At 36.5% G+C, this 23,153-nt stretch overlaps 1 protein-coding gene across 1 annotated transcript; it reads right to left on the bottom strand.

The window, feature by feature from the left end:
- Window positions 1-1,613: 1,613 nt before the first annotated feature.
- Window positions 1,614-13,579, bottom strand: LOC131167603 (mediator of RNA polymerase II transcription subunit 9-like). The gene is given in 6 exon segments (XM_058126397.1): window positions 1,614-1,671; window positions 1,750-1,808; window positions 2,433-2,513; window positions 2,665-2,727; window positions 2,822-2,866; window positions 13,427-13,579. Coding segments are annotated over 6 exon segments (459 nt in total).
- Between the last annotated feature and the right edge of the window lie 9,574 nt (window positions 13,580-23,153).

Genomic DNA, 23,153 nt, shown 5'->3' with positions numbered 1-23,153 from the left:
CAAAAAAAGTGTAACGCTGCATCCGTAGTACATGACATCGTCCTAACATTGTCACAATTGCAAACCCTAGAAATTAAGAAAGTTAAAAAAATTAATATATGCTTTTTGAAAAATTTTGGCAGCATTTCTCCTATAAATATGACATTTTCTATAGAGATATGCTCCAAACCTAGGTGTTTACAATAAACAGTTCACATTATCCAACTAATAATGAATTTTGCGAGTACAAAGGAGCTTCATATAATAAGTATTAAATAATGTAACAGTCATATATTCATGACATATGAATTATGTGACAAAAAGTAAATCAACGAACTATTTTAAAACTCGTTCGACCTTCTATCATGTAGGCTCGTAACTCTACAATTACTCCCCCCATATGTAATTACTAAAATAAAAATAATATTGATTTATTATTGTGTTGATTAGTATTCATGGACCTTAAAATTAAGAGATAAATGTTGTAATGCTTTTCATCAATTCAATGAGTGGCACTATATTTTGGACTATCTGAATCCGGCAAGCTTATTGCATTGCTCGACAACACCCAGTGGATTATACAACTACAAAGAAGACCCTTCAATGTATTTAAGTTCTAAAAACCAAAAAAAAATTTTGTCCTAAGAGTTTGACAAGGACTAAAATTGCAGCCAAGCTAGACCCATGTTCAAAATACAGGAAAGGCAAGACCAGATAAAAACCAAGCAAGGCTCAGTTCTACAAAAATTATAATTAACATTTGTAATACAGGTTGGCATGCCCAATTCCAATTGAAAAACAACAGCATTATTATTGATGTTAGATATAGCCTCAATTAATCAACTTTTATAAATCATAACAAAATTTGATAGGAATAGTTGATAATGGTGCATGGCAAGAGAGTGAAGGCTTTTCACGATCCTATTCATGGTTAATGCATGAGGCATATGCCTTATCATGATAACCCGAATCTGGCTCAAGAGCATCAAGGAATATAAGCCTCTATGGCTAAAGCTCAAAGATATCAGTCCCGATCCTTAAGACATGCTTAAGGCTCATATTTCCCATTGCTTCACCCCCACCCACGCGGGCAAGGCCCATACATGCATACACGCACAAAATGAAAAAGTGCATAACTACTTGAAGCATAAGTTTGACAAGCCTAGCAAATCATGATTAAAGATTTTACATGTAGTTGGATAGTGGACCTTTTGCGTATGGAAAAATGTCAATACTCATATAAAAAAAATATGTAGAAAACAAATACTACTCCTGAGCCTTTATTGCAGACCCTTTTCCTCCCTTTAACTTGATTTGAGGTTGTTCCTTCTTTTAGTCCTTACTAGTTATTTCTCACAAATACACTCATTTCTTATTCTCTCTTTTCTTTCTTGTATTGTGATTCATTCACCTTGATATCATGGTTTCAACAATAATAATAACTTGTAATTATTATCATTTTGATTGCAAACTTTTTGATCTATATCAGCTATAAGATTGCAATACCAGTAACACCGTAGGGAATTTCTCATAAATGGAAGAAAAAAAGGGGCAAACTGAAAATGTAATTCCATAATAGCAAATAAATGGAGATTTTCTTACCCCATGTTGAAAGGGTAACAACTAATGAGAAGTTATGGCTCAGAATTGATAAGCTCTTCAGCAGAGCTACTATACTTTGCAATCAGATCTCTAGTGTCAAAATCAAAATCAATCGTGTTAAGAAATAAGGGCAATTAATGCAAAAGGTGAATTCTGAGTGCCACAGACCTCCTTTGATTTAACAATTGCTCACTTTCCTCCAGCTTTCGTTTTGGCCCTTCAAGTGTCTATAAAGAAAGGCATAACTAACTACAGTTATGGCAAGAAACGTTCAAGTAGAATCAAGCAACGCCGTTCACTATTAACTAAATGTGATAAAAAACAAATTTAATATTTGAGACTCCCATCGAAATTGAATTTGAATACTAATTTTTTGCATATAAATTTCTGCAGAAACCCAAAAATGGTATTATCAAAGAAAAAGTAGCCATTTTCACAAATGATAACAGAAAAGTGAAACAGTGCCTTCTAAACCTTAATAACTGAGTAATTGATTCAATTTTCCAGAAAGGCCTCTTTCTGAACCATGGATTGTTGTTCCAAATTTCTGGGTAAAGACACAATAGTCACTCAATTTCGATTGTTCATCCCACAAACAATGAACAGATGACACAAATATAATGAGCATTGAGCAATGACATGACACCACCTGATGCTCTACATCTCAAATCCATATCAATTGTCACTCTTCGCCTACCATTTAATGCAAAAAAAAAAAACCATCATTCTCTACTTATTTTCAGAACTACGCATAGCTGATCATTAAGGACAAACCATTTTAGAAGAATAGCATTTATCCCAAGTACTAGAGTCAAAGTATTCAACAACATCACAAATTGAGCTTTAATTACCATGGCCTTTGTGTTATTTGATATTGATATCGAGTTCAATAGCTGCTGGTAGTTGTCAAAGTGGTTGTTCAATTCATTAACCTTTCAAAACAACAAATAGGCAAACAAAACACAAGAAACTCATTAAGAAAATTAAACTTCAAAAACCTATCTTTGACAAAACAAACTACCCCATAAAACAAAAATTGAAACACAACTATTTTCACTATCATAAAAACCAGAAAATTCAAACCAGTGCATCAGATTACTAATCCCAGGATCCAGTTTCAATGGCCTTCGCTAAACTCTCCACTAACTAAAACATTTGATAATCATAATAAAAAAGAATTAAGAACAATATCAAATGATTAAAGAAAAAAATATTAGCACTTTAAGCGAAAAGTACAGACATGTAAGAGGTGAAAATGAGAAGCGAGTGATTGGTATTGATGGTTCTACTGCTGTTAGCACTTTCAAGTTCCAAAAACTTCACCTGAGAGTAATCTTACCTAAAATTAATTGAGTCCCGTGAAACAAATCAAACAATGGCAAAAGCAGCGTCTCCATCACATCTCAAATGCACACACGATCACACATCTGACCACCGATCACCAAACCCATTCAAACCCACGAACGCGCGTTTTAGAGAGAGAGAGAGAGAGGAACTCTACTTGACTGGAGAAAAGCAGCAGTGGTGGGGGTCAGGCCAGATCGCAGCAGCGGCCATGGAGGGGCTGTTAGGAATTTCGGTTTAGCATAAAGTGAAGAGATGGTAGTAGGGAGAAGGAGGCGGGAGTAAAGAAAGAAGAATGGGAAAGGGTGGGAAATTATGCAGGTAAAGGTGGAGATTTCATATTTTGAGCATCTGTGACGGTTCTCCCAAACCATCACTAATAACTGTAACTATTTTTTTTTTATATTTTTTAAATAAAAACACTAGTAGTGACGGTTTCAAAATCGTCACTAATACCCCATTATTAGTGACGGTTTTCCCAAACCGTTGTTAATACTCTTAACTATTTTTTTTTTAATATTTTTTTAAATGAAAACACTTGTAGTGACGGTTTCAAAACCGTCACTAATACCTATTATTAGTGATGGTTCTCCCAAACCATCACTAATAACCGTAACTATTTTTTTTATATTTTTTAATTAAAAACACTAATAGTGACGGTTTCAAAACCATCACTAATACCTCATTATTAGTGACGGTTTTCCCAAACCATCGCTAATACTCTTAACTATTTTTTTTAATATTTTTTAAAATAAAAACACTAGTATTAGTGACAGTTTCGAAACCGTCACTAATACCCCATTGTTAGTGACGGTTTTCCCAAACCGTCGCTAATACTCTTAACTAATTTTTTTAAAATATTTTTTAAATAAAAACACTAGTAGTGACGGTTTTGAATCGTCACTAATACCCCATTATTAGTGACGGTTTTCCCAAACCGTCGCTAATACTCTTAACTATTTTTTTTTAATTTTTTTAAAATAAAAACACTAGTAGTGACGGTTTCAAAACCATCACTAATACCCTATTATTAGTGACGGTTCTCCCAAACCATCACTAATAACTGTAACTATTTTTTTTTTATATTTTTTAAATAAAAACACTAGTAGTGACGGTTTCAAAACCTTCACTAATACCCAATTATTAGTGACGATTTTGCCAAACAGTCGCTAATACTCTTAACTATTTTTTTTAATATTTTTAAAATAAAAATACTAGTAGTGACGGTTTCAAAACCGTGACTAATACCCCATTATTAGTGACGGTTATCCCAAACCGACACTAATACCCTTAAGTAAATTTTTTTTAATATATTTTTAAATAAAAACACTAGTAGTAAAGGTTTCAAACCATCACTAATACCCAATTATTAGTGACGGTTCTCCCAAACCGTCGCTAATACTCTTAACTAATTTTTTTATTTATTTATAAATATTAGTAGTGACGGTTAGTTAATCGTCACTAATAATTGACTTTTAGTGACAAATTTAATCCTTCACTAATATTCTAGAATCGTCGCTAATATTTTTCCAAAAAAAAATTTCGCCCGAAAATTGTTTACCGCACTGTTTTTAGTAACAAAAGTATTAGTGACAGTTTTAAAATCGCCACTAATAGTGTCGTATTAGTGACGGCTGATAAAACTGTCACTAATGGGTACACTATTAGTGATGATTCTTAAAAATTGTCACTAATGCCAACTTTTAGCGACGAAATTGAAAATGTCACTAATACTTTCGTCACTAAAAAACAGTTTTTTTGTAGTGACAGGTATAGTTGTTATGCTTTCTTTTAAAATTATTGCATTGTTTGATTCAGGTGCCACACACTGGTTTATGTCTTCGGGGTGCACTAGACTATGTGAGGTAGAAACACAGTTGTTGAATACTAAACTATTGGTATCTACACCGACTGGGTCAGCAGTGAAGTGTAGTAGGGTGCTCTGAGGTTGTCCAGTTGATATTCAAGAGGAAATTCTATCTGCTGATCTGATAGTGCTAGATATGCATGGATTCGATGTGATCTTTGGCATGGATTGGCTAGTAGCTAATTTTGCCAGCATAGATTGCCAAGCACGAGAAGTGATGTTCAGACCTCCAGGGAAAGCAAAATTCAGGTTTGTAGGACCGCAAGTGCAATCCCCGCCTTAGTTAGTTTCAGCTATCCAGGTCATGAGACTACTGCTGAGTGGTTGTCAGGGATTTGTGGTAGTTATGAAGGAGATGTCAGAGAATGAATTGAAATTTTCTAGTACACCTGTAGTAAAGGAATTTACAGATGTTTTCCCATATGAGTTATTAGGCTTGCCACCTAATCGTGAGGTCAATTTTCCCATTAATCTACTTCCAGGTACAGCGCCAATTTTCAAAGTACCTTACCGAATAGCATCAGCAGAATTGGCAGAATTGAAGAATTAGTTGCAAGATCTGCTTGATAAGGGTTTCATACGACCTAGTGTATCTCCGTGGGGAGCTCCAATTTTATTTGTGAAGAAAAAATACGGGTCTATGAGAATGTGTATAGACTATAGGGAGATTAACAAAGTGACAATCAAGAATAAATATCCTCTACCCCGTGTAGATGATTTGTTTGACCAGTTTCAAGGTACACGGGTATATTCAAAGATTAACCTTAGATCCAGCTATCATCAAGTGAAAGTGAAAGCAGAAGACGTCTTGAAGATGGCCTTCAGGACCAGGTACAAGTATGACGAGTTTCTTGTTATGCCGTTTGGTTTGACGAATGCCCCTGCGGTATTTATGGACTTGATGAACAGAGTCTTCCATCAATACCTAGACCAGTTCATTGTTGTTTTTATTGATGATGTACTAGTCTATTCGAGGAGCCATGAGGAGCATGAGACACACTTGAGGCAAGTTCTGAAGATGCTACGGGAAAAGAAGTTGTACGCCACATTCAGTAAATGTGAATTCTAGCTTGAGAAGGTCGTTTTATTAGGGCATGTTGTATCTAAAGACGGTATTTCTGTGGATCCTAGTAAGGTTGAGGCCGTAGTGAATTGGGCTAGACCGAGGAATTTCCAAGCCATCAGGAGTTTCTTGGGGCTAGCTGGGTATTACTACTGTTTCGTTGAGGGATTCTCAGTTTTGTCAGGGCCTTTGACACGACTGACAAGGAAGAATGTCAGATTTGAGTGGGATGACAGCTGTGAGCAGAGTTTTCAAGAACTGAAGCAAAGATTAGTCATAGCACTAGTATTGGTTATCCCGTCAGGGGGTGAAGGGTATGTCATTTACAGTGATGCATCCTAGAAGGGACTTAGTTGTGTATTAATGCAGCATGGCAGGGTGGTGGCATATGCGTCCAGATAATTGAAAGAATATGAAAAGAACTACCCTACTCATGATCTTGAATTGGCTACAGTAATACATGCATTGAAGATTTGGAGGCATTACCTGTATGACGAGTAGTATGAGATCTTCTCCGACCATAAAAGTTTAAAGTACTTTTTCACTCAAAAGGAACTGAATATGAGGTAAAGAAGGTGGTTGGAGCTAATTAAGGATTTTGATTGTACCATCAATTATTATCTAGAGAAAGCAAACGTGGTAGCTAATGCGTTGAGTAGGAAGTCCAGGGAATCAACATTGGCGGCTATGGAGATCTAGTATCCGATCATGATGGATTTGGAGAGACTCAGTATTGAGTTAGTTGAAAGTGGTTCTTCGTCTCACATTGCCAGTTTAGTGGTGCAGCCTACTGTGCAAGAAAGAATTAAAGATCCTTAGAAAGAAGACCCAGAATTAGCAGAGGTGAGGGATAAAGTGCAAAATGGTCAGGGGGAGGGAATTCAGTATTACTGACGACGGCTGAAATGACCTACTAATAAAATAAAATTCTTTTCCCCTATTTTAATATCCAACAATAACCTAAACAGCGGAAGGTCAATCATATAAAATAAGTCCACATATAATACAATACCAGAGTGTCAAATCATTCAATGATATACAAACATCATTGTTTCTCTCGAAACTACCCTTTCAAATACCAAGGGTTTACAAAACATGCCACCCAAAAAGTAATACTCGCTCACAAAAGGGGCAGTACAACAGCCCCTCTACCTGCGAGCCTGCTCCATTTACCTAGCTGATTCACCTGAAAAGCAATTCAACACTGGGATGAGTCAATGCTCAGTAAGACAAAACATTCTATTACTAGTGTGTGGCCACTGAGCTATAGTTCGGTAAAAATAATCTGATTTAGGAATAATATGAATAATTGAATCTGAAAATGCTTGAAACGACCTACTTATAAAATAAAATTCTTTTCCCCTATTTTAATATCCAACAATAACTTAAACAGCGGAAGGCCAATAATATAAAATAAGTCCACATATAATTTAATACTAGAGTGTCAAATTATTCCATGATATACAAACAGCATTATTTCTCTCAAAACTACCCTTTCAAATACCAAGGGTTTACAAAACATACCACCCAAAAAGTAATACTCACTTTTAAAAAGGGTACTACAACAGCCCCTCTACTTGCGAGCTTGCTCCGCTCGCCTAGTTGGTTCACCTGAAAAGCAATTCAACACTGGGATGAGCTAATGCTCAGTAAGACGAAACATGCTATTACTAGTGTGTGGCCACTGAGCTATAGTTCGGTAAAAATAATATGATTTAGGAATAATATGAATAATTGAATTCGAAAATGCTGATATTACTTAACGTACAATAAAACCATTAACTATATTATTTAACATGCCAATCTGTATGAAACTAATTTTCATATTAATACTACTATTTCTGAAAAATCTACTTATACTTATAATATCTGAGAAAATTTCCTTAGATGGTTGTATGTCATGATTTAACCCCTCATAACAGGGTTGTGTAGCTCAAAGGCGGGACCTATCCTAGCTGGCCGACCAGGGTAAGTCAACTAAACTCCAACAGTTTGATTGGCCCCCTCAATCCATATATGATGGAGAGCCTGTCCCGACGTGGGCACGATCGACCTCATATCACTTACTATCTGAGTAAAGTGGTTGCACTCTGAACTAAATATCTGTAGCTATGGTACCGTGCTCTGCTGTTTGATCCATCAGGGTCTGATACTATATAGGTAACTGATATCTGTAATATTCTGTTTTTACTGTGGTTTCTAAAATAACCATAACCCTATAGAATTTATCTAAAATTCTAAATAAACTAACTGAAAATCTATTTTTTGTATAACTAACTGCTGTCGGAATATCTGTATATTGGGGCGTTATGGTACTGATAAACATGTTATTCTAGAATTACTAAAAATGCATATTTTTGAGTATTCTATTCACTAAAAAATTCGTCATTCTATATCATGCAAATATCACGGTATTTCTGTTAATGACTATAAACATGGTATTCGAAAATTCTATAAATATAGTATTATTTCTGTTATCGACTCAAGCCGCACAAATGCATACTAATATTATCAAGTTCTAGAAACTGTAATATATATATATATATATATATATATATATCACCTAAATATTAATTTGATAAAATTATATAATTCATGCTGAAATCATAAAAAAGTTTCCTAGCATAGCATGTTTCCCTTACTTAACTACTAAAAAACCCCTATGATATACAAGTCTTACACCCGCAGGACTTCCTATTCAACACCCTGAAAACAACATTCGCTAGAACATAGTACCATTATTTCGTTGCCTAAAACTGACTAAAAGACCTTACCCTTATTTTGGGAAGAAATTCAACTTGATTCCACCAATGATCTGCTCTGGTAAACTTGGAGAGAACTTCGTTAGGAGCGTCGTGGTGGCCTCAGATAGTCAATCCGGCGACTAATGGTGCCGAAATCGAAGAGAGATGGAGAGAGAGAGAGAGAGAGAGAGAGAGGAAGTTGCGTTGATTTTTGTGCGATTAAACTGAGTTTAGGGCTATTTATACTGCGGTATTTGTCGACGAGCCACGTCACCTCATCGACGAATCCTGTAGAAAGTTTGTCGACGAATCTTCACCCTCGTCGATAAATTTTAGACTTCCCAAAAATCCTCTCTCGGTATCTTCTACTGGATGAGACAGGACCTCGTTGACGAGGTTCTGAAGAACCCTTGTCGACGAAACCCCTGTGTTCATCGATGAGGCTCGGAAAAATTTCTTGGGTTATTATGTCTAAAATGCAATGTTGTCGATGAAGTCTGCTGCCTCCTTTTGTTCCTATTCCCACTTCCCTTTCTCTTTATTATTTAAATAACATTATCCTTTGGATCATTACATTCTCCCTCCTTATAAAATTTCATCCTCGAAATTTATTATTCATATGATTCCTCCTTCTAAGAAGGCAAAACAATCTACTTATTTTATTACTTGTCCTCGCTTATGGCAGAGGAATACCGTGGTTACATGGGTAGTTCTTGGAGATTACAACTATAAAAAAAATTCTCGCAAAACCAAAACACTACCTATCTTATACACCATATTACAATTACATTATATAAACAAAATAAAATTACTACTACTCTAATCTATACATCACCGCTAGGTTCACTAAATAAGTGGGGATATTTTTGTCTGATCTCATCTTCAAGCTCCCACGAGGCTTCTTCTAACGCATGATTCATCCACAAGACTTTTACTAATGGTATCTTCTTGCTACGCAATACCTGTTCTTTTCTATCTAGGAATTGCACCGAAGCTTCTTCGTACGCTAGATCACCATTGAGTTCCAATTCTGCATAGCTAATGATATGGGAAGGATCTGGGATGTATTTCCTTAAAATAGAGATATGAAACATGTCGTGAATCCTAAATAAAGATGGTGGTAGAGCTAGCCGATAAGCCACTGACCCAATCGTCTCCAGTATCTCAAATGGGCTAATAAACCTACAGCTCAACTTACCCTTCTTCCCAAACCTCATGATCCCCTTCAATGGCGTAAGTTTTAGAAATACTTGATCACCCACTACAAATTCCAGTTCCCAGCGGTGAGTATCCGCATAGCTCTTCTGCCAACTCTGTGCTGCACTGATTTCATCTTGAATGAGTCAAACTTTATCGCACGCTTGTTGAACCATCTCTGGACCCAAAACTCACCTCTCGCCGACTTCATCCCAGAAAAGAGGAGATTGGCATCTTCTACCATACAAAGCCTCGTATGGTGCAATGCTGATGCTAGCTTGATAACTGTTATTATAAGCAAATTTAACTAGTAGCAAAAATTGAGTCTAGCTACCCCCAAAATCCAGTACACACGTTTGCAACATATCATCAAGTTTCTGAATCGTTCTCTCTATCTAGCCGTCTATCTAAGGATGGAAAGTAATGCTAAATGCTAGCTGAGTCCCCAGTGCCTCCTGTAAGCTCCTCCAGAACCACGATGTAAAACGTGGATCACGGTTCGAAACTATGGATACCAGCACTACATGGGGTCGAACAATCTCCTGTATGTAAATCTCTGCTAACTTGTTCATAGGGTAGCTAACCTTAATGAGCAGAAAATGAGTTGTCTTTGTCAATCTATCAACCACCACCCAAATGGCATTCTGACCATGTGGTGCCGGCGGTAACCCAGTAACAAAGTCCATGGATACATGGTCCCACTTCCATTCGAGAATGAAAAGTGGATTCAACTAACCACCCTACCTATGGTGCTCAGCTTTAACCTACTGACACGTCAAACACTGCTGCAAAAATTATGCTATTTCCCTCTTCATGTCACTCCACTAGAAATACTCTCATAGATCCCTATACATTTTCGTACTGCTAGGATGAACAATGTATAGAGATCTGTGTGCCTCTTCTAGAATCATCCTCCTGATACTGTCATCTGTAGGCACACACAATCTAGTACGAAATCTTAGAGCTCCATCATCAGAAATGCTGAATTCCTCTCCCTAACCTTCCTGAATTCTAGCTAGCACCTCCACTAATTCAGGATCATTTCTCTGAGCAGCTTTGATTCTTTCATAAAGTGTAGGCTGTACAACTAAACTAGCCATGAATGCCTGAGGATCATCTGCTACTAACTCCACACCAAGCTTTTCCTAAGTCCATCTGAATTGGGTGCTAAACTACTGCTACTAACTGCGTCGTATCCTTTGATTTACAGCTCAAAGCATCAGCCACCACATTTGCTTTACTTGGATGGTAACTAATGGTACAGTTGTAATCCTTGATGAGTTCTAGCTACCTTCTCTAGCGCATATTCAACTCTTTTTGTGTGAAGAAATATTTTAGACTCTCGTGATCAGAAAATATCTCACACCGCTCACCATATAAGTAATGTCTCCAAATCTTCAGTGCATGTACAACCGCAGCCAATTCTAGATAGTGAGTAGGGTAGTTCTTTTCATATTCTTTCAACTTCCTGGACGCATACGCTACCACCCTACCATGCTACATTAGTACACAACCGAGCCCTTTCAAAGACACGTCACTGTAGATAACATAACCATCACCTCCAGAAGGAATCGTTAGAACTGGTGCAGTGACGAGCTCCTGCTTTAATTCCTGGAAACTCTACTCACATTCTTCATCCCACACATATCTGTCATTTTTCCTGGTCAAACGCCTAAAAGGTCTTGACAAAGCTAAAAACCCCTCAAGGAATCGATAGTAATAACCTACCAGCCCCAAGAAACTCCTGATTTCATGCACATTCCTTGGCCTGGCCCAATTCACCACCGTGTCAATCTTGTTGGGATCCACTGATATACCATCTCCTGAGATCACATGGCCTAAAAATGCAACCTTCTCAAGCCAAAACTCACACTTACTAAACTTGGCGTAAAGCTTTTCCTCCCTGGGTGTCTGCAGTACCTGCCTTAAATGCCCCTTAAAATCCTTAGAATTCTTCGAATATACCTGTATATCATCAATAAAAACTACCATAAACTGGTCTAGATACTGGTGAAAAACTCTATTTCTTAAGTCCATGAACATAGCTGGGGCATTCGTCGGACCAAACAGCATAACGAGGAATTCGTAGTGCCCATACTTGGTCCTGAAGGCTGTCTTTGCAACATCCTCTGTCTTTACTCTCACCTGATGATACCCTGATCTGAGGTTGATCTTGGAATATACTCGTGTACCCTGGATCTGATCAAACAAATCGTCTATGTGGGGTAGAGGATATTTATGCTTGATAGTAACCTTGTTGATTTCTCTGTAATCAATACACATCCTCAAAGACCCGTCTTTCTTCTTTACAAATAACGCTGGAGCTCCCCATGGCGATACATTGGGTCGTATAAATCCCTTGTTCATCAAATCCTACAATTGCTCATTTAACTCTCCCACTTCATCTGGAGCCATACGGTAGGGAACCTTAGAGATGGGCGCTATCCTTGGAGGCAAATCTATAGAAAAATCCACCTCGCACTCGAGAGGTAATCCTAGTAGTTCCTCAAGAAAAACATCTGAAAATTCCCGCACGACTGGGGTACTGTCAAGCTTCGATTCATTTTCTAAGGCTTCCTTTATAAGAGCCACAAATCCATGACTTCCGTCCCGGAGTAATTTGCTTGCCTATATAGCTAACACCAGCTGCGGTGGAGTACATACCCGTGAACCAATGAATATGAATTCGTGCTCTCCAGGAGGTCTGAAAATTACTTCTTTCTAACAACATTCAATGCTGGCATGATTAGCAACTAACCAGTCCATACCCAGTATTACATCAAACTCACACATATCCATTACAACCAAATCAGCTGGTAACACTCTCCCCTGAATTTCTATTGGATGGCTTCTAAGTACCCTTTGACATCTCATCACTAACCTTGATGGTGTAGCTACTGACAATGCTATATCTAACAATTGGGTCTCATTCCAAATAATTTAATGTAAGATGTAGAGATAAAGGAATGAGTGGCACCTGAGTCAAATAGAACAATAATTGGATATGATAGAACAGTAAATATACCTATCATCACATCTGTAGCAGCCTCAGCATCACCCGACGTCAGAGCGTAAACTCACACTAGGGCTACATTCCTCTACTGGCCTCCATGAGGCACTTGATATCCTCCTCGAGCTGCCTGATGTCTTCCCCAATAGGGCCTAGGAGCTGGAACCTGGTCCTATGGCCTTGGGCATGCACGTGCCATATGGTTGGGTTTCCCACACCTGTAACATACACCTCTCCCTGCCAAGCACTCCCCCGAGTGTCACCTCCCGCATGTCTGGCACACTAGAAAGGTCTGTATACCCTAGTACTCTCAAGGTCCTGCTACCTGCCTCTGGTCTCCTCTATCATAGCCTCCTTTCCATGGACCCCTATTGGAGCAAGCTTGCTAACCCTGAGGCACCGACCTCTTCCTCTAACTCTGCGCTACTGAACCCCTCTGAATACCAGTCTCAATAATTGCAGCTCTGTCTACAACCTCTGTAAATGTCTGAGCTCTAAAGCCAATCACCTGCTCAAACAAGTTCTACCTCAATCCCTCTTCAAACTTTCTAGCCTTTTTCTCTTCATCAGGTGCTAAATGTGGAGCAAAACATGACAACTCGATAAACCGAGTTGCGTACTAGGATACGGTCATCTGCCCCTGTACCAAATGCAGAAACTATGCTACCTTCACGTTCTGAATGACAGAAGGAAAATATTGCTCGAAGAAGAGCTCCTTGAATCGATTCGAAGTCACTAGCACCGAAGCCGGCCTCTGCTCCTCTATCAGTCATGCTAATCTCCACCAGCGCTTCGCCTCCCCTGTCAGTTTAAATGTCGTAAATACCACTTTCTATTCATCCACACATGGAAGTACAGCCAGCGTCTCTTCAATATCTTGGACCCAATTCTCAGATACAATCAGGTCGTCTCCTCCAGCAAAGGATGGGGGCTTCATTCGTGTAAACTGCTCGATCGAACAGCCACACTCCCTAGAGCTCCTGGCCATCTCAGCCATCACCTGCTGGGTGACGCTGCGTATAACAGCATCAGTATCGGCACCTCCCATACTGGAAGGTCCTACTCCATCCCCCCCAGCATTCATTCATACCGCTACTTCCTAGATCCATCCTGAAAAACATGAACACACTTGAGAAGCTTATCCTCTGCACAGACCCTATCAATTTCATACTATTCAAATCCTATATTTATAATTAACTACTCTCCCAAATCTTAACTCAAAATCCAGTTCTACAACCTAGACACACGACCCGACGATAGTTTACTATGATTTTCTTGAAATCGCCATCCTAGGAAAAACACAGAAACCACCACGAAAAATTTTGTACCCACACCACAAAACAAACCTCAAATCATTTCCTATACTCTGGTATTGCTTTCACTGCATTCTAAAGTCTACATGACCTGGCAACCTAGGCTCTGATACCAAATTGAAACGACCTGCTAATAAAATAAAATTATTTTCCCCTACTTTAATATCCAACAATAACCTAAACAGGGGAAGGCCAATCATATAAAATAATTCCACATATAATACAATACTAGAGTGTCAAATCATTCCATGATATACAAACATCACTGTTTCTGTCGAAACTACCCTTTCAAATACCAAGGGTTTACAAAACATGCCACCCAAAAAGTAATACTCACTCTCAAAAAGGGCAGTTGTTGGCCTAAAAAGGCTTACAATTCTTATTTTGATGATAACAAATCATAATATGTTTAATATGGTTTATTTCAAGTGAAACTTTTTTAGGAAGAAGGCAAAGCTTAAAGGTAGTAACAAAGCTCAATGAAGGCAAATCTTAAAGGTAGTGACAAAGCTCAAAAGGATGATAAAGTTTATGGATTCAAAAAGATCAAGAAAGAAAGATGATCAGAAGCTCAAAGATGATAGAAGAACAAGGACTTACTTCAAGATCAAAAGAATATGTTTTTAAGGATGTTTTGTATGTGAGTACTTCAAATGAACTTCAAATATAAACTGAATTAAAGCTCTCATAAAATCAAAAGAAACTAGGAAATAAAGTTTTAGTAAAAACCTAAAGTATGTTTTTCAAATCAAAGAAAAGAAGGGTTTAAAGAATTAAAGTTTTTTTAACAAAACAGAAGGGTCAGGTGACTGCCTCTACATGCCAGGCGACTGCCCAAATTAAATGAATAAATTTGAAAGAGCTAGTAGGGTGCCAGGCGACTGCCTGAGCACAGCCAAGCGCCTAGGTGGTCATCCCAGGAGACTGCCAAAGTTTTGGCAGGCGACTGCCAGTGTTCTGTGTTTTAAGTTTCTTCTATGGCAGGCGACTGCCGTTTGAATGTTTGTTTAAAAACTTCCAACGGGAAGATTTTTTAAATGGATTTTTTGGGCACTACTATTTTGAAAATTTTGGGGATTACTTCAAGGAAATTTTAGGGGCAAGGAATTACTTTTAAACATCTATAAATAGCCCCAAGCTTCAAAGAATTTATACACTAAGAAATTTCCAGCAATCAAAGTTCTCTAAAAAGCTCCCAAACTCTCTTGTGTTCATCCAACTTCAACTGCTGAGTTACTGCTGATACAAACTCCAAAGTAAATTCTTCAAAGTCTAGATCTTTCAATACTTGGAAGATATTTGGCAATCTAAATTCAGTATTGAGCTTCAATCCTTTTTTATTTGATTTACTTTGAAGTATTCTTGTTCTAATTATTGTACTAATCTACTCTACAATGTCTTTTGTACACAAACTTTTCTCTATCTTGGTTCTTGTTTATTGACAATTCAAGGTTGTAGAATCGTTGGACCAAACGAGGGAATATCGTTTGGAGAGGTGGGTTCTAGCCTAAAGGAAGGAGTGATTGTAATCAGTATTATTCCACCCATCCACGGAACTGAACTAGTGAATCCTTTGGTGGTTTGCCAAAGGCGAGGATGTAGGCTAGGTATAAGATGAACCTCATAAAACCTTGTGTCTCTCTCTTTTTCCTTGCTCTTTATTTTTTAGCAATACTTACAACCTGCGTGTATGCTTTAAATTGTTAAATTTTGAGTGACTGGTTGTTAAATAGACCAGAGGATAATTCATTTTGGCTTGATCAGCATTGATTGCAGAAACCGAAAGGAACTACGTTGGTTGATCATCCTAAACTTATTAATCTGAAAGTTTGTTTAAAAACTAAACACAAAAAAGAAGTGTGAGTTTGGAATAACACAGGGCTTACATAAATTCAGCGTGCTTTACAATTTATTACAGGACTATTGATACAAAGAACAAGATTTTGATTATCTTGTTGATTGGTTGTGGTTGAATTGATTTTGTGTTTAATTTTTATAAAACAAAGTATTAAAAAGAATATATGTTTAAAAATTCAATTCACCCCCCCCCCCCTCTTGGGAAGCTATCCTAATTTCAATTGGTATCAGAGCCTAGTCATAGCAAATTCCTAACAAGAAGCTATAAAAAGATCTAAATGGCAAACATAGGAGTAGCTCCTTTTGGAGAGGGCCAATCCTCAAGTCGTCTGCCAATCTTTTGTGGACACAACTACACATTTTGGAAAAAAAGAATGCAAATCTACCTCCAACACATGGATTGGAAAGCATGGGAAGTAGTCATGGATGGAGACCTTATTCCAACTAAAATAGTAGATGGAAAACAAATTCCAATAGAGAAAAAGGATATGATCGATTCAGATTATAAAATGCTTCAAATAAATTCGAGTGCTATAAATGCTTTGTATTGTGCTTTAGACGCTAACGAATTTAATAGGTTCATGACTTGTAAAACGGCTAAAGAAATATGGGACAAATTAGAAGTCACATATGAAGGAACTATTGATGTTAGGGACAATAGGATAGACATGTTAACAATTGAATGTGAAGCATTCAAGATGAATCCAGATGAAACCATATCAACTATGTACACAAGATTCAGTCACATAATCAATTCCTTAAGTGCCTTAGGAAAAACTTATACCACCTACGAAATGATTAGGAAAATTCTAAGAGGCCTTCCCTCCATATGGGAACCAAAGGCTACAACAATTACCGAAGGAAGAAACCTTAAGACCACCTCCTTAGATGAACTCATAGGTTCACTCCTTACCTATGAAATGGTTCTAAAAGAAAGAAATCCTAAATCAAAGTATAAGAAATCTATTGCACTAAAAGCATCTAGCCGCAACTTAAGTGAAGAAGAAAGTGAAACAAGTGACTTAGATCAAGATGAATTAGCATTCATCACTAAGAGACTAGGTAAGTTTTATAGAAGGAATAAAAGATTTCCTAGAAAGTTCAATAAAAGGAAAACTGAAAAAGGAGAATCAAGTAGAAAAGAAAATAAAAGTAAAAATGAAACCCCAATATGTTATCACTGTAAGAAACTAGGGCATATCAAACCGGACTACCCATTGCTCAAGAAAGACAAGAAGAAAAAGAAAGAAGCTATGAAGGCTACTTGGGATGACTCAAGCTCCAACGAAACGGAAAACGAATCAAGTGGACAACAGATGGAAAACATATGTTTCATGGCGAATGATGAAGAGGTAAATTCCTACTATTCTTCAAAAGAATCTTGTAATGAATCTTGTGATGAGTCATGTGATAGTATGCCCTCACACAAGGAATTACAAGCTGAATTGTTTTACCTGCATAAAAGATTCATAAAAATTTCCAAAAGAAATATAACCTTGAAGGATCAAAATAATGAATTATTGAAGCAACTTGTATCATTCAAAACCATTGAAAAAGATAAAGACTCTTGTATTGAGAAGTTAAAGGAGGAAGTAAGTAAAGTAACTCAAGATTTAGGCAAAACTCATAAAGAAAACTTGAATAAAAAGGATTTAGAAGTGAATGAACTTAAGAAAATAAAGGAGGATAAAGAAAAAATTATATATAACTTTACAAAAGGTAAAGATAATTTTGAAAAGATGATTGGACAACAAAGGCTACATGGGAATAAAGAAGGAATAGGTTATAATGGTAAAACAAATAAAAAGAATAAGAAATTATACATGGGATACTTCATCAAGGAAGCCAAGCACTATGCTAGCAGTTCCTTAAATAACAAACATGAACACACTACTTGCTATATGCGCAAGACTAAAGGTCACGTAATGTTTGATTGCCCACTAAAAAGGAAGTATGTTAAAGTACAAGGAGATTGGAAAGTTAATAATCGAACTAACAACAAAACAAAGAAAGTCAAAAGGATTTGGGTTCCAAAGACTAACACAATGAATTATCCATTGTAGGTATGTTTTAGGACAACATCATCAACGGACAAGTGGTACTTGGACAGCGGGTGTTCAAGACACATGATCGACGATAAGACCAAGTTTATCTCTCTAAGAAAAAAGGATGGAGGATATGTCACCTTCGGCGATAATGCCAAAGGTAAGATCATTGGCATCGCGAGAATAGGTAAAGAACCTTCTATTACTATTGATAATGTGTTATTAGTAGAAGGATTAAAACACAATCTTTTAAGCATTAGCCAATTGAGTGACGAAGGGTTTGAAATAACCTTTAAGAAAGAAAAATGTGTTATCCAAGATCCTAAAGAAAATAAAATCTTGTTTATAGCTCATAGGATAAATAATGTTTATTGTATAAACCTTGAGAATCTAATGAATCAAAACGTAACTTGTTTGGTAGTCATGAATGAAATAAGTTGGCTATGGCATAGGAAGTTAGGACATGCTAGCATGGACCTATTATCCAAATTATCAAAGAAAAATCTTGTCAAAGGATTACCAAATACCAAATTCATAAAAGACAAGATGTGTGATGCATGCCAAAAGGGAAAGCAAGTTAAAACAAGCTTTACAAAAAAAAGTATATATCTACTAAAAGACCCCTAGAACTATTACACCTAGACTTATTCGGTCCAACAAGAACCTTAAGCCTAGGAAGAAAACAATATGCTTTTGTAATAGTGGATAATTATTCAAGATTCACTTGGTTATTATTCCTAGCAAATAAAGATGAAGCTTGTGACATGCTAATCACCTTATGTAAGAAATTACAAAATGAAAAGGGTTATAATGTAACAAGTTTTAGAAGTGATCAAGGTAGGGAGTTTAGAAACAAAGAGGTTGATAAATTTTGTAATGAATATGGAATAAATAATAATTTCTCAGCACCTAGAACTCCACAAAAAAATGGAGTTGTAGAAAGAAAAAAATAAAACCCTACAAGAAATGGCAAGAACAAAATAACCTACCTAAATACTTTTGGGCTGAAGCTGTAAATACGGCATGTGATATTGTAAATAGGGTGTCTATAAAATCAAGTATAGACAAAACACCATATGAATTATGGAAAGGTAGAAAACCTAATATCTTCTACTTTCATGTATTTGGATGCAAATGTTTTATCCTTAACACTAAAGATGATTTAGGAAAGTTTGATGCAAAATATGATGAAGGTATCTTTTTAGGCTACTCGACAAATAACAAAGCCTGTAGGGTTTTAATAGAAGAACTCTTACTATCATTGAATCAATACATATAACATTTGATGAATCAAACAATTATGAAAACAAAATTAAGATTGATGAAAAAGAAGATATTCCACAAAAAGAAGAAGATCTTGTAATAAAAGAGGAAAATATTAATGAAACTTCAAATGAAAATAATGAAGAAAATCTAGAACTACCTAAAGAATGGAGATATGCTAAAAGTCATCCAAAAGAACAAATTCTTGGAGAAACTTCAAAAGGAATAACCACTCGAGCCTCATTGAAAAATATTTGCAACCATTATGCCTTTTTATCTCAAGATGAACCCAAGAATATTGAAGAAGCCTTAAAAGATGACTCTTGGATTATAGCTATGCAAGAGGAACTAAATCAATTTGAAAGAAGTCAAGTATGGGAACTTATACCTAAACCCAAAGACAAATCAATCATAGGAACTAAATGGGTGTTTAGAAATAAAAAGGATGAAAATGGGATAGTTATAAGAAATAAAGTTAGGCTAGTAGCATAGGGTTATAATCAAGAAGAAGGTACTGATTACAATGAAACGTTTGCCCCCATAGCAAGAATGGAAGCAATTAGAATGCTCTTAACTTATGCAGCCTATAAGGACTTCAAATTATACCAAATTGACGTAAAAAGTGCTTTCTTAAATGGATATATAAATGAAGAAGTATATGTAAAACAACCTCCAAGTTTTGAAAATTCAAAAAGTCCTGATCATGTATTTAAGTTAACAAAAGCTTTATATGGATTAAAACAAGCTCCTAGAGTTTGGTATGAAAGGCTAAGCAAGTTCCTAATTCAAAACAATTTTTCAAGAGGAAAAATAGATAGTACTTTATTTATAAAAACAAAAAACAAAGACATGCTTAAAGTACAAAGTTATGTTGATGATATTATTTTTGGAGCAACCCATGAGGATTTATGTAATGAATTTTCTAAGTCTATGCAAAAATAGTTTGAGATGAGCATGATGGGAAAGTTAAATTACTTCCTAGGATTACAAATCAAACAAGCAGAAAATGGAACTTTCATAAATCAAACTAAATATATTAAAGACATGTTAAAGAAGTTTGATATGGAAGAAAGTAAACCTATAGGAACTCCCATGAGTACCTCAACTAGTCTTGACAATGATGAAAAAGGGAAATAAGCAGATACCAAACATTATCGAGGCATGATAGGAAGCTTACTTTATTTAACAGCAAGTAAACCAGATATTATGTTTAGTATATGTATGTGTTCTAGGTTCCAATCAACTCCTACGGAATCACACCAAACATCAGTTAAAAGAATCCTTAGATATCTACTAGGCACACTTGAATTAGACTTATGGTATCTAAAGGGAACTGAATTTGAAATGATAAGCTATTCTGATGCAGACTTTTCTGGATTCAAGATAGATAGAAAAAGCACAAGTGGAATGTGTCATTTTCTAAGACACTCTTTAGTCTCCTGGTCTTCAAAGAAACAAAACTCTGTAGCCTTATCCACAGTAGAAGTAGAATATATAGTAGCAGGGAGTTGCTGTGCCCAATCATTGTATATGAAACAACAACTAAAAGATTTCAAAATTCAATATCAAACTATTCCAATAAAATGCGACAACACAAGTGCCATAAATATTTCAAAAAATCCGGTATCTCACTCAAGAACAAAACATATTGACATAAGACATCACTTCTTGAGAGATCATGTGCAAAACGAAGACATAATGCTAGAATTTGTAAATACAAATGACCAATTAGCAGATATATTCACAAAACCACTCTCTGAAGAGTGATTCATACTCATTGGAAGAGAATTAGGGATGATGCATATACGAGAAGTAAACTAAACAAGTTCTCCACTTGGCAGGCGACTGCCAGGCTACTGGCTTTCAAGTTTTTTTGTTTGACAGGTGCCTACCTTATCCTAGCAGGTCACTTCCTCACGGTGGGTGGGGTTTAAAACCCTGTTTATGTCTTTTTAACTTCCATCAGGCGCCTGCCACTTCTCCTCTCTCTCCGAAAATCCTCATTCCTACTATTTTCCAAACAAAATCCTCTTCCAAATCAGCCTGAAATAGTGAATCAAACCTACCCTCCCTCTTCAAAACAATCATGCCACGGATCAAATCGGTTGGTAACAAGGGTTCCTCCTCCTCCACAAGGATCAACAATGATGAAGTAGAGAAGTGGTTAGTAACTCCTCATGCTAAGGAACTCTATAGGAATCAAATCACTTCAGCCGAACCCATCCTAGGTAAAATACTTGATGTTACATTCTTCAATTCTGATTTTCCTGAAATCATGGACCTTTTTAAGAGGGTTTATGACGTATCAAGCAAAAGGATACTATTCAAACGTGGTTCGGATTTTCTATGCTAACATGGAGAGGTTTGAAAATGATTTCAAAACAAATATTCTAGGGCTAAATATTCATCTTACTCCCATATCTTTGGGAAAAATTCTTCGAGTCAAGCTAGGAGATTTTAAGGTTCACATTGTTGACAAACAATGGATAATGTCCCAAGGATTTACTCCAGAGGAATGTTTATCCCTAGTCATAACTGATACACCTATCTCCTTTGGGCATCCACCTCTTTACAAACAGCTCAATCTCCAAGCTTTAATCCTGCACAAACTTATTACATATAATATCCTACCACATTCTGGTTCTCATGATCATATTTCCTTCTTAGATTGTTTTGTTATGTGGTGTATTCTTAAAGGAAAAAAGCTGGATCTTCCAAGTTCACTTATCAAATGGATCATTATGAAAGTTGATGCCTCTCGTGTCATTCTACCATATGCTGGGATGTTAAATATGGTATTTTCTCATTTCAATGTTCTCACACCATCATTTAACTTCACTAGCAAAACCCATTACAATATCTTTTCTGATACTATTCTTAAGCGTATTGGATATAAGCACTCTCCTCAAGGGTGGTTTCACAAGGGACATCCTCACATCTCATCTGCACCACCACCTCAGTCTTCCATGCCAGCCCCTTCAGTACAGCTTGACCCAAAAACTCCTTCTTGGTTCGTTCCATTTTTTAATCACTATATGACCTTTAGTGATGGAATGCAATCTGGACTTGGTACACTTAGGGAAAGGGTTTCTACTGTGGAAACTCATTGTTCAAGCCTTGTTCAGCATGTTGACAAGATTGAGAAACATTTGACTAGCTCTTCCAAAGGTAAATCTCATATGGATATCAGCTCTGCTCCATCTAGTGATGATGAATCTACTGAACAATCTGGTGAACAAGAAGAACAAGAAGAAGATGAAAGTGGGTCTATGGAAGCCTCTGATTGATGTATTTCATCTATGTGCTATTTAACACTTTTATGTATTAGTATCTCTGAGTACTTCACCGGCTAGTATTTCTTTCGTGTTTGTAAGATCTCTGAGTACTTTGTTCTACAACACTTCACTCTGTTGTTTTTTATCGCTCTTTTTTCCTTTTTTATTGATGTCTGAAGGAGGAGAGTGTTTGAGAGAAGGAAGTGCAAAAATTAATTATGCTATGGTTTGTAAGACTATGAACATGTATGGAATACCTTGTATGATGAATATATATAGGTATGAATTCATTTTGCAAGTGACATGTTTTGTATAAATATTTTTGGTATATCATGCTTGTTGAAAGGGGGAGCCATGAGCATTATTTCCTATTATTAGTTTTGCTCTCGATTTGTCATCATCAAAAAGAAGGAGAATGTTGGCCTAACAAGGCTTACAATTCTTATTTTGATAATAACAAATCATGATATGTTTAATATGGTTTATTTTAAGTGAAAGTTTTTCAGGAAGAAGGCAAAGCTTAAAGGTAGTGACAAAGCTCAATGAAAGCAAAGCTTAAAGGTAGTGACAAAGCTCAAAAGGATGATAAATTTT

The sequence above is a fragment of the Malania oleifera genome, chromosome 11, assembly GCF_029873635.1.
Source record: "Malania oleifera isolate guangnan ecotype guangnan chromosome 11, ASM2987363v1, whole genome shotgun sequence".
Classification (NCBI taxonomy): domain Eukaryota; kingdom Viridiplantae; phylum Streptophyta; class Magnoliopsida; order Santalales; family Ximeniaceae; genus Malania; species Malania oleifera.
The sequence above is the reverse complement of the archived record's forward strand: the minus strand, read 5'-3'. Positions and strand labels throughout refer to the sequence as shown.